This window comes from Lates calcarifer, linkage group LG17 (assembly GCF_001640805.2).
Source record: "Lates calcarifer isolate ASB-BC8 linkage group LG17, TLL_Latcal_v3, whole genome shotgun sequence".
In the NCBI taxonomy this organism is placed as follows: Eukaryota; Metazoa; Chordata; class Actinopteri; family Centropomidae; genus Lates; species Lates calcarifer.
This window is the reverse complement of record NC_066849.1, coordinates 12,424,081-12,437,380: the sequence shown is the minus strand read 5'-3', so window position 1 is coordinate 12,437,380 and position 13,300 is coordinate 12,424,081. Positions and strand designations below refer to the sequence as shown.

Below are 13,300 nucleotides of genomic sequence, written 5' to 3'. Positions count from 1 at the left end.
TGAGCGTGAACTGTCAGCTTGAAAGGGAAAAGGGAGAAACAGAGGGGCAGAGAGGTCAGGGTAGAAAAGAGGACAAGGTATAGTGTTTGTACTCGCTGAGAGGTGATGGTGAATATTTTTGGGATGATCCTATAGAAATATCAAGTTGAGAGCCACCTTTGTTTTAGTCTGGTGTAGACAAAAAGGGCTACTGTTGAATAACGGTTGTGTAAAATATATTTAAAAAACACTTTCTACTGTGTAAACTGACTGGGACGAATTGGTGAGAGGCATTCAAAATCTACTGCATATTAACATTTTCAAGTTTTTAGCTGAGATAGGTCAACCTCATGCAAGCGTGCCAAAGCTAGTGAGGTGTATTTATAACCATTTGAAAAAGCCAGGAGTGGACAGTGCCAGGGATAGCTACACCCCTGGGGCTAAGGTGCCCACGCTAGTTACAATTTAAAGTCACCACATACAGTATAGTGGACCAACATTCATCTCATCAAGAGGGTAGAGGACGACACACTGTACAGCCTGCATGTTAAAACGACTTGTCCCATCCATTAAATGTAAGGTCGAAAAGTTACCCTGAAAAAAGGAAATGTTAGGCAGAGGTGAAACATCAAAAGCATTTTTCACCCATCCTGCAAAGCCATCATTTTTACATACTATGTCAGTGTGGCAGTGGATGGTGTGCGCCGCAGCAAGCAGACAGGGCAGTATTATTGTAGCATGTACAAATGTGGTGATAGAAATGTAAGAAGCAGCAAGCAGATGTATATGAGTCTCCTTTTCAGCAAATTCCAACAGCTAATGCATAGCGCAAGGGAAAATAATGTCGGCAAAAGGAATATTACATTTCTTAGAAGTGCGTTTGAAAGTCTCTGCATCCCATTTTCGAAACACTACTGAGTGCTCAATATTCAATGCTCAACCATTCGATAAAAGAAACAGTCTCGGGCACACACACACACACACACTGCTCGCGCACACAGTTTCATATTTCTTCATATTCTCGCTGTCCTCACGTTTATCACATGAACACACACACATGTGCATCTTCTGATAAAATCTCAAGTAACACTGAAATAAGGGTGCAATGCAATTACATTCACCAACCATTGAGATGAAAAACCGCTCATGGATACATTTTCAATTATTCAGGGAATACATTTCAGTCGGTGCTCAGATGCTGGGAAAACTTATTATATAATCAATACACTCTATAACTCCATTAATATTTGATGCCACAAAAGTGCTTCCTGTCTCCTTGGGCTCCCGGCCAGTGGTGTCTGGGTACTGCAGTCGAATAGGACGAGCCTGATCCGCCTACAGCAAGGAAAGGGAGTATACATTTGTTTTCCTCTAACAGCTGAAAACACCAAAGGCACAGGCAGCTTTCTTTTAGATTTACTGTATATGTATCCATTTTACAAGGCATTCTTCCATACTGTGCACAAAGATTATCTCTCTCTCCTTCTCCACAGCCCTATGCCACTTATGACACAAGCTAAAATTTAGATGACCAATGAGTTTTGGCCTTCCTTTCCTGTCCTTTTCACCTGCGCCGCTCCTCCTGCTGCTTTTACACCATAAAACCACCACTTTATATTGCTGTCCTAGTGCTGGCTTCCCTCCCCCCTTCTCTTACAGAGCTTAGACAATCAATTTACCCTGACTTGGCCAGGATAGATGGAGGCTGAAGAGACTGCGGAGTAGACAGTGTGCTGCGGGATCTCTCCGCTGATAGACACACTGCCTGGCAGCTACAAAATGGAGCCAGCATGCAACCATCTGACTTGTTAGACTGCGCCTCACCATCTTGCTCCAGATATCATTTGTGATTTCCTTATGTATTACATATCTTATTTTTTCATTTTCTAAAATGTTATTTGGCTTGTTAAAATGAAAAAAATACATATATATATATATATATATATATATGTATATATATATATATATATATATATATATATATATATATATAATGACATAAACTAATTTGACAGAAAGGGCGACCTACTTTGAATTTGTCTTCAGATGCAGATACTTATATACATCCAAATATACTAACAGTTGCTCCCCTATGTCCCCTTCTTGCTACAACAAAGCAGCCACACCAAATACTATTAAACTCACACTACAACTCCCTCTCAGTCCCCCAAAGTGATAGTGAATTGGAGTTCCTATCAAACTGACTGAGACACAAAGAGATTAATACAACTTTACTATCTCTGCTTCTCGGCCAGTCAAGTTCCCTGTAATGCTCTCTGCACTATTGATTTTTATTTTTCTCTCTCTCCTCTCCCTTTATTCCTGGCCGTCTCTCTCTCTCTCACTCTCTCTCTCGCCATCTCTCCACCTCCACCAGCATCTTCCGAGCTCTGAAATCTCCTGCAGGTCAGACGGATGCTGGGCTGGATCAATCGGGGAAAGTAATCTGGGACGCCTCATGCACGCAAGCACACACACACACAGAGACACATCACAGATTCTCTCTCTCTCTCTCTCTCTCTCTCTTTCCCTCTCTCTCACACACACACACACGCCCCTCCGCTGTTGCACTCTGGCCTGCCTGCCTCCAGTCTCATCGATCTGCATCTACTTTACCAAATGGATTCTTCTCTTCTTCTATCCTCCTCCACCCCTTTTCTCTCTGTGTGACTTGGAATAATAAATGTTCCAGGCCGTGCAAGGCGTGTACGTAAGCAATTTTTCATTTAACTTTGACTTGACTCCCCCCACACTCTCCTCTTTCTCTTTTGTGATGTTTCAGTCCTTACCAGGGTCTATGCAGCTTTCCCACACACTTCCCTGCAGACGTTGGGTAATCAGCATATACTTCTTGTGTGAGGTCATAGGTCAGGAGATGACAGGATAAGGCCAATTGCTGGAGGACATTTCAGATGGGAAATCTGTATATATATCATTTGTAGTATGACTTATATATTATTATTTTCAAATGTTAAGTATCTGGTGTGTTGTTTAGTTTCACTTGTTTCTGAAGGCTACGGATTCTAGCACAACAAAGGCTTTGCCACATTTTGCATTTAAATGTTCATAACTGAAATGATGTAACTTGTTCTACTCTATTCAGATCTGGCTTAATTATTTTTTATCTAAAAACTTTTCTCTAAAACTACTTTATGCTGCATTGCTGCATCATTCAAGGACAATGACACTGAGGACCTGCAGTGCTCCACACATACACAGTCATGAAATACACACAGACACACACACATCACAGTCTCCTTTGCACAGCCAAACTGTAGGCGGAACTGGAGCCATTTGTCCACTGGCTGAATCCCAACTCTGCACCAACGCATGCAGAAAATTGGTGAGCATCTTGACTCTGGAGATGACACTTCAATTTGTGCAGCTCTAGTGACTGGTGCTCTGCAGTTCCTCCCTTGTGGGGGTGTGAGATCAGCTGGACACCTGCCTAGCTGTTTGGCTGAAGCCAGGAGCCACGGGGACTGGGCCTTGGAAATGAAGGCCTGGCCTCGTCTGTCAGCCCAAGTCCCCGTCCCTCAGCCCCGGCCCTGGCCTGGCCTCTCAGGTCCTCATCACAGTTCCCCTAGTTTCACTCCTGTGCCAGGAACAGTCCCTCGCTTGATGCCCCTGACCCCTATTTCTCCATCCAATCCTCAGCTGGAAATCAATGCAGCACCATCATCCCAACAGCAGTCCTCCCTCGAATGGCATCAAAATCCCCATCAACAGCTTGCCAGCCTTTGTTCCAGTTCTAGCTGCTGCTGCAGCCAGCACCACGGCGTCCAGCTCAGTCAAATCAGCGAGATGTCTCTGCTGTGCATCGCTGTCTGTCCTGCTGTAATCCCTGGGTGTGATGGATGGGAGTGATCACTGCTGCAGTCCTTAGCTAGGACATTTTGGTGGATTAAAGAGGCTAAATCATCATCTCATCCCCTACATAGAATCCTATCCTTAATTAAATGTCATTAATGTGGTTAAAGGTTTTAGCAGAGATGATATCAATTGAACATGTAGGGCCTATTCAGGAAGTATTAACCATGTTTCTGCAGTTGGTAAGCACAAAAGACACATTGAGAATATGAGTAAAGGGGTAAAAACAAAGCAGGAGAGACAGGAGGCGCACTGTCAGCCTATAGTAGGCCTACATCCCGCCTGTCATTTAACATGACATAAAAGGTTGATCCTTCCCAATAGGGCCCTTTTTTGTCTCTCTCTGTCTTCCCTTTTCATAACACAAAACATCACGCTTGCCACGACTATGTTAAGATCTAACGTGGTTACATTTACTCACCGTGACTGCTCTCTGAATAAATATAAGTGACACTGCAACAGAGTCTGAAGCACTGCAATGACAAAAACCTGCACTACTCTGGATTTTCATTTCGCTTGTGTTTCCGTGCGGTGCTCATTTCTGTGTGGAGCTGAAGTAGCTTTTTAGCCAGGCTGGGACAGGGAGGATAGAGGACGCAGAAACAGACAGTGAGGCAAGGAGAGCAGGCAGGCTGATCCATCTGAGTCAGCACCATGTGTCATGAGCGAGGACACCACCTCCACAAGTAGCTGGCAGGTGAATGCGGCCGCGCACCTGTGCAGGCAACCGGCCACATTAGTGATGCTGGCTTCTATCTTTAGCAAAATACACCGAAATACACTCGCGCATACATAAACAAACATATGCAAACATGCACAAATGCACACAGATTCACTCAACTCAACTACTTGACTATACATCGTTGCTGTGCCCACCTGCATATATCAGGTCAGAAATAAGCAACTCAGCAGTGCCATGCTATTGCAGCCGACTATAAACAACCATATATTCCTCGCTTGCTCAGGCCTACAGTCATGCTTTTTGTATGTATGGAAAAAAGGCCTCAAAGAATAAGATAACTGGCAACTTTCCCAAAAAGGGGGAGAGCAGTGGAATAAGAAACTTGTAAACTCCTCTGACTGAACTCAATTTTCAGTATAATTCACAGTAGGAGTTCTGATTAAAACTGGTTTGAGGCTTGAAGTGGTAATATTGGCTTTGTTGAGCAGGTATTTAAAAAGCTATAAACAGCCTGGAGGTGTACGATAAAAACAAAACCTACAGCACAGCACTTACATAGAGAACAAGGGAGAGAGAGGAACACTGGCCCGGCTGCTAAGCAGAGGCAGAGCTCTTCCTAATCTAATCACTGTTTCCCCCATCAGCTGCATCTCAGACACAGCCCTGCCTGTGTGTGTGTGTGTGTGTGTGTGTGTGTGTGTATGTCCGTGTGTGTGTGTGAGAGAGAGAGTGTGTCTGCCTTGCAGCAAAGGCACAGAGCTAAATCACATAGACACCAACCGACCGTTGTACTCAAGAATTCATTCCACAGCCTTGGGTACTGTGCGAGAGTGTCTGAGTGTATGTTAGCGTGTGTGTCTGTGTGTGTGTGTGTGTGTGTGTGCCTGGCTAATCTGGTTATTGATTCAGCTCTGAACCGGAGCTCACATAATCAAATAGCTGTAAGGGAAAAGGACAGCAGTCCGTCATCTGTCTTAATGAGTAAACAGTTTGATGGAAGCAATGAATAACTCAAAACTACATGTAGATATAGAAGGGGCTAATATATTTCTGATTGAAAGACAAGCTGAAACTTTATATCTATCCTCAAGGAAATCTCTTGACAACCTTCTTCCTATGCTGAGTGACATGATGAAATATCAAATTACTACGAATATCCTTTTTGGTCTTTTGTCTAGTTATAACCCAGGTGTTATTTGACTAGTTAGATGTATTAATCATCATGTAAACCAGACTTCTCTGTGCTTGGAAAATTTGCTGTCATTCCAAAAGCTAAACTGTTTCAGTCACTTACCAAATGCTACGATGTTGCTTTGTACTAGTCATTACACAATCAATTAGGAGTTTGACTTGAGAATTTATAGCGAGCCCATCTTCTGTGAAAATCTAATCTCAGTGTAACTTGATGTGAGAGTGGTGCAATCAGAAATGGCTCCTACTGCAGCAGGAGGAGAGGAGAGTGAAACACAAAAAAGCCTGAATGTATACCAGCGCAGCTAACAGACAAGGCCTGTGGCACACCAGCTAAACCATTAAGTGTGGTGTGCATTCAAACGAGCGGATTAATCCCCCCCCCCCCGTACAGTGTGGAGTAATTGAAAATGCCCACAGGAGACTATCTCTGCTCATATACTGTAGCATATGCCAAGGAGGCAACATATAAGAAGTGGTGGCTGATTGCCATAGAAAATTCTGCAACTGCGTTTTAGTCTGACAGCATGTGTCCCGGAGAGCCGTGCATCCACAAGATAGCACACAGCTATCTCTCTGCTGTTCCCATTTTTTTCCTACCCCTTTTCTTTTCTCTGACGTTTTACCCCACCCCCAACCCCCCACCCCACATCTGCTTGACAGGTGCTGTTCATCCCTGCCGCTGATGTTAATCAGTCTCAATAAGCTATGGATATCATGTTTCCTCCATTTCCATCTAGTTAAATGCTGTGTACAAAGAACAGCTTTCCTGTCCAGTGGACAGGAATATACATTGACTGTCATCTACCTGTTGGGACGAACTCCTCAAACTGCGGTTCTCTTACTATCACTGAGTCTCAGTTGACTGGCTATCTCCAGTTTTAGAAGTGCTACATACAGTAAAAACCAAACCAACTCACTGACTGACAAGAGAAAATAGTCAGGTGTAATCTACCTCCATGCCTGCATTCTCTCTAATAATTCATTAGGAGATAGCTTTTTTAGATTAAGTCTGTCAGCTCCGCCATTCTGATCTTTATGTACAGCAGCTCCTGTCTTTATGACTGACCACTACTAACTTGCAGATGGACCTTCCATATCCCCACTCCTGCCACTAGGGGATTGTCTGTATACTGCATAGATCAAGATCAGCCATTTTTTGTGTTAGTGTTGCTATTGATGAGATAAGGCAGGCTAAAGGATGTCATGAGGGAGACAATGTTTACAGGCCCTAAAGTGTCTATTACCAAGCACAATGCTGCCATTTTGTAGCATGTTCAGTTGCATGTTCAATCTATAATTCATCTAGTTACAGAAATATATAAATGTTTAATATGTCAGAGGCGGTGAGGCCTGTCGAAAGCGTGACCTTGAAACGTCCTTTAAACATCACACAGCAACAGCACTGGGGCCAGTTAAGCTGCCAAAGCCAAACAACAGGCAACATGCACACACACACACACTCTCTCTCTCTCTTTCTCTTTCTCACTCTCTCTCTCTCTCACACACACACACACACACACACACACAGCCTGTCTGCCTGCTGATGCCTTCCGCTGCTTTCACTTCTCTTTTTTCCTGGGATGCAAAATGCAGATGAGACGAGTCAGCCGCTTGTGCACAGTCTCAGGAGAAACTGCCACTCAAATCCAAACATCTGTATGAATACCAAAACATACAGGGTACAGTGGAGGATGAGAGAAAGAGAGGGAAGGAAGGGCGCGAGAGAGGGAGAGAGAAAGAATGAGCAGTAAAGTAGCTAAGAAAGCCAGTGTTCCTCTCTCCTTCTGTATCTTTGACGGAACAAAGAGCTATATACACATGAATACCTCTTTCCTCCCACTGTATTTTCCATCGGGATATTTATTCTGAAAAGCAGCGATGCACAACAAGGGCTCGGTCCTGTGTTTGCTAGTGGGCTGAGGCGCTAACACTCCCCAGCTGATTATGTGTCTGTCTGTAGCAGTTTGAGCTGCTGCCAAAGGAATTAGGTCTAGTATTTGTGAATGCTGCTCCCCTCACAGCAGAATGCCTTGCCATGCCTCTCAGATTTCTAGCTTTTTAAAAAGGGAGGAAAAAAAACAACATTTTAAATAAATGAAGGAAATCACTGTGGAAGCCTATTAAATTTTCAACGTGACCGTTTTGTGAGTCTTCATGTGTGTTTAGGCTTCACACAAAAGGAATATTTAAAAACCAAAGCATGCTAATTGGGACAGAGATTGTTACAGCAGCTTCTTATTCAAACAGGCTTTTGGCTCATTAACTGCTTCCATCCAGCTTTTGTTTAAAGGAAAGTGGAAAAGACATTTAAAGACAATAAAATATTTTGTGATATTTATACAGGCACTATACCATCAAAATACTGATAGACATAATGTGCTCAAACAAAACACGCCAAAGCACTGGCAAAACCTCTTCCCTCAAGTGTAAGGGTAAAAAGAAATACCTTCAGCTTTGTATCTTAGTCATGTCGTGTCACACACAAATCATATATTTACGTTATTATATATTTTTAACCACCAATCAGCCACATTGTTTTAATTATAGATGGGAGTGTATTACATTAGTATCATAATACTTTATAAACATGTTTTGCATGAAAATAGATATTATTTTTCTTAAAAAAGGTGTATTAATGATGTACTTTTGCAGGTGTAGCACTTTATTTTTCAGATGAACAGACAAACTAGTTTTAATGTTATTGTGGCTCAGACTTTCCCTGGTAACAGTACATCTAGGGAGGACCTAACACCCTTCAAGGGAAATTTCTATATTTCTGGATTCACTTTACAAGTTGAAAAGGCCACTGTACAGTCTGTCAGGACTTTTCCAGCTGTGCTTCTTGGTAAAGGTGGAGGAAGAGCTCCTGACAGACAAATGTAATCCAACTACATGCTTTTAGACTCATATCTCTATCTAAAGAACCCCACCTCAAAGATAATGCAGTAAATATGTAATTATAACTCACTCTCTAGCGTCTGTGTATCTCGCCTACGATCTTTCTGTACACGCCTGACTCGAGCTAGAGAGGGGACATGACCAGTATGATACACAACTCAAACACATACACATACACATTAACAAGTACATACATGAACTGTATGAACACAAACACACACAATGAGCCCATCTGACATTCAGCTTTCTGTAGCTGATGACTGGCGACATGACGAACTGCAGTGTAATCTCTTGTGAAAAACTGAATCAACAACATTAATAGCAGCGCAGCCATGACTGTGCACTCTAAACATAAAGCATAAGATTGCTAAAGGCCCTCTGCTTTGCTAGAGTTTGCTTCTCTACAAAGAGTATTTTACCAAAGTCAGTATCAGACATGTACTCCATAATTGAGAAATAATGCACAACCAGCAAGTCATTTCACAGCCATGCAATGTTATAAGATAGGAGTTTTCTATAAATAATAAGAATAGAGACATTTCTACAGTTTTTTGATATACAGTTGACCGTTCATTAAGCACACCTAACTAAAACTGGCGCAGCCTGATTCAGGAGTCCTGAAATAAATTCTACCCTCATGTAGGTTGTAATATTCAGTTTGGATTGAAACTGTATTAAAGAGGTGTTGTTTTAACTTTATGGTCATTTTAAGGATGTAGTGTGTGGTGCTGTTGAACTGTACTACATTAAACAAACTGGTGTTTCTATTATTTTGTCAAACCCATTTATATCAATGCAGGGAGGCTAAATAACACAAAAAACTGTCCGTATAATGCAACACAGTTCAACAGCACCACAAACTACACTATGCAAAATATAACATACACTTGAATGGACAAATTTCTGAAACATTTTCATTAAAAACTAAACAGTGTAACCTTCATGAAGGTAGGAATTATTGCTGGAGTGTTGTATTAGAGTGCATATGCTATGTGTTTGTAGATAGTCAGAACTGTAAAATATCTATGCACTTGTTGGTAGTGCTTTGTTAACTTTAAATTCCTCTATCATGCTCAGAATAGTCTGATAGCTTCACAAGCACCATGCAAAACAATTAAAGGTCTGTTTATCTACATATATAATGCGGCACACCCATCTACAGTAAATCCTAAAGAGCTACTGTTTGAGCATAGGAAAGAAGATTAAGAGGCAATTGTTTCTCTGTCTGAACCACTTCTCCTCCTCTTTGTTTCTCACTCTATCCATTTGCCTGGTGTTTAATCAGGCTCTAGTTAACCATGTCACTCTGCATCTAGACACACGTCAGTTGCTCACACCGAACCGATAACACAGATATGCACCGGCTATCATGTAACTAAATTGCCGAGGCAATATCCCTTTATTGTCCTGCTGCTTCAACTTTGTTTTTCATTTGTTAGCTCATCGTCTATCATTTCTTACATGATGTCTGTGACTCATCCTCACTTTTCCTCAGACCTATAATCGCCTCATAGGTGCATACTCAAGCACACAGCCCACAGCTCCCTATCTTATGTTTCTCTGATCTTCAGTTACATTTAAATCACTAAGCACACATTCAGTCGGTGCACAGTAGCTAATAAATTCCTCACACACCCCACCCTATTAGCATTGATGTGTAACCTTGGAGCTCATGGTGTTCTGCCTGAGGGTAATAGAGCCACTGCATGTTTGTGTGTATCTGTATCTGTGTGTGTGTGTGTGTGTGTGTGTGTGTGTGTGTGCGTGCGTGTGCGCGCACATGAAATGATGGCCTGTGTCTAGTCCAGGTCTCCCACTGGCTCCCATCAGGAGGCTTCATGGTACACGCTCATATCTTATACCTCCAATAAAACATTCAACCGTTTCACTCCCTCGCTCACTGTTCCATTTCATTCTCCTTTCACATCCATTACTTTCACCATCTGTACGTGATAATGGTAGCCCTATCCGTATATACAGTATAAACAATATACACTCTTGCGTTCTTCTCTGCGTTCACGCCCTCACATTGTCAATCATGTTCTCCTGCTAGGCCCCTCCATCTACGCTCCACCAGGCTGCTAGTCCTGACTGCCCAGCGCGAAAGCGTGCCAGCTAGCGCCACTAGCCGCGTCACCAAACAGGGGAGTTGCCTTCTTTTCAATTAGCATTTTGATTGTGCCCAATGGAAAGAAGCCAGCACACAAACAATCAAACATTTACTTGCCGACAAATGAATAATGCTTCCACTGTTCTTCATGCAAATACAGAAGTGAGTCAGTCCACTTTGCGGAACCATTTTGAAAACAGATGGATGCGCTGCGAATGCATAATAATGGTATTGACTCTGTAGTCAGAATGGTGACGCAGTATTGGCAATGAAATAAAACTCTGTCTTACAGTATGTAAATGACAGGGGAAAAAAATATGGCTGCTGCTTTTGTTAGTCAACCTCTCACTGTGTCACTTGGATGTGATGAATGAATGGATAAATGGATGCAAAGTAAAGTGAGTCTAAGGAAGCTTAGCTTGTAGTGATCTTTCTCATGTGGACACATACAGCCAAACACATAATTATGCACACAGGCATATGCACACACACAGGAGCAGTGGGCTTAAAACTTAGAGAATGTACAACATTACAATATATTGCAATCCAGGCATGCGCATAACTCCAACACACCTACTCCATCTTTCTCCAGCTCTGGCACAACACATGGACAACACACACTCCCACTGTGTACACAAGCAGCATGACGGATAACATGTCTACTCACATAATTAACAAGGACTACTTTGCATACATGAATATCAAATATCCACAAAAGTCCAGTTTACCTACCATCTTCACAGAGCATTCAGAATCAATAATGTGCATTCCACCTCTGCTGCGGTACTATACGCAGGTAAATATTTCAGAGTGGTGCAAAGGCAGGAAAAGGGGGGGACACCTCCAGCCCCAGCTTGAACATAAAATGGGTGCTGTTCCCCCTGATTTAACCCTTCCCTCCCTCTGTTCCTCTCCCCATCTATCCTTACCTCTGCTCCTGCCTCCACACCTCTCCCATTAGCATGATATCTGGCTCCGTCCCTCCATCTGTCTCCCTCCATTTCTCATCCTGCCCACAAACCTCGTCAGACTAACCCCCACCCCACCCCCCTCCCATGCCGTATCCATCTTCTGTATGAAGAAACTTACCGTTTGGCACAACAAATAGTTTAACAGTATCACTGCATTGCCTGTGCTAGGAGAATATAACACATACTGATTGTAAGTGATAGTACTACAACCTGCTCTATCCACTGCAGGCTGCCCAAAATGAAAACGATGGGTAACAATGTAGTGTACTATAGTGGCAGGCTGCCTGTAAGCTTCTTCCTTACCATCTTAAACCCATTCCACTCCATTTGGGAGATGCCGGCCGTTGTCTCACGCTCTCTCTCCTCCTCTCTCAACAGCTACAGCAACGCCTCAGCAAAGAAAAATTCCCTACTCTCTCGTACTCTCTTCCTGTCTCTTAGTCTCCTCTGTCTCCTTATTTTTCTCTCTCTCCTCTCTCTCTGTCTCTGCCTCCTGTTCCTGTTTCTGCCTGAGTCTCAGCGGCGAGCAGAGAGCGGCGTACTAGAGGCGTGAGGAGGAAGCATCGCCTTCTTGCACAGATGCTGAGAGGAGAATGGTGAAGTCTGGATGAGAGCGCTGGGCTGCAGCAAGCCTCCCCTCCCCCTCCCTCCTCGCCTCCCTCCCCCCCCCTCCCCGACAGCCACCCGCCCAGTCGCCTGCTCAGCTGGAAGGTCAGAGCCCGCCCACCACCACCACCACCCCTCCTCCCAGCCTCTCTTTTAGAGTCTGCGATTGGCTTCTTGGCTTGCCTGTCAGCCCTACGGCCTCACCCCCACCCCCCACCACCCCCACTCCCCCTCCCCTCGGTGTTAACACCTTCGCTCTCTGGCTGGCTCGCAGCCCTCGTCGGCACACGCCAGCCTCAGCCCGGTTTGGCAGAGAAAAGGCTTTCTGAATCCCAGCAAAGCAATCAATCGCTGCTGAGGTCTGTGCTTGAGTGAGCCGGGCAGAGCAGCGCGGAGCAGAGCTCTTGGAGAGTGATTGCAGCCTCGGGCACTATGGTAATAGGATGCCTGCGCAGCAGTGTGTATATAAATTAGCTATTACTGGGTGCATGTTAAAATCCCTTGTACATTTACATGAATGCGTATACGGACTATCTCGTCCTCCCTTACTCCCCGTCTCTCTGCCTTCAACACAAACACACACACTTCAGGGACTATCCAACAGTTTTTGTCTCAAAATAATGACTGAGGTCTTTAAGGAATTGTAGATCAGATTATTTAGATCACTTTTCCTCCCTCTAAACACATCCTTTCAAAAGAAAACAGATAAGCATTAGTTGACAACAACAATTGGTCTGCTTTGTTTGTTGAGATTTAAAAGTAATATTACAACGAGGGCGCACGCATCAATAAACGCATGGGGAGACGGCACACACCTGTCCACACAGGTGTAGTGGCCATGGACGCGATATAGTTAACTCGCATTAAATTATTTATCTGTAGTAAAAATCAAAAAGGTGAGGTGTTATACAGAAGGCGGCTGTGTGTTTGTATGCTATAGGCAATACAAATCAGTACGGCGCTACCTGTCTGCATGCTGTAGCATACGCT

General features: G+C 43.5%; 1 protein-coding gene across 6 annotated transcripts in view; it reads right to left on the bottom strand.

The window, feature by feature from the left end:
- elavl4 (ELAV like neuron-specific RNA binding protein 4) overlaps positions 1–13,300 on the bottom strand; it is a 75,654-nt gene that overhangs the window by 45,936 nt on the left and 16,418 nt on the right. Inside the window, exon 1 of one of the 6 annotated variants that reach the window (XM_051077307.1) lies at positions 12,008–12,345. The exons of the other annotated variants lie outside the window; for them this stretch is intronic. Coding sequence (XP_050933264.1) covers positions 12,008–12,031 — 24 coding nt within the window. The 5' untranslated portion in view covers positions 12,032–12,345. Of the gene's footprint in view, positions 1–12,007; positions 12,346–13,300 lie in introns of those variants that run through there. 6 annotated transcript variants of the gene reach the window in all.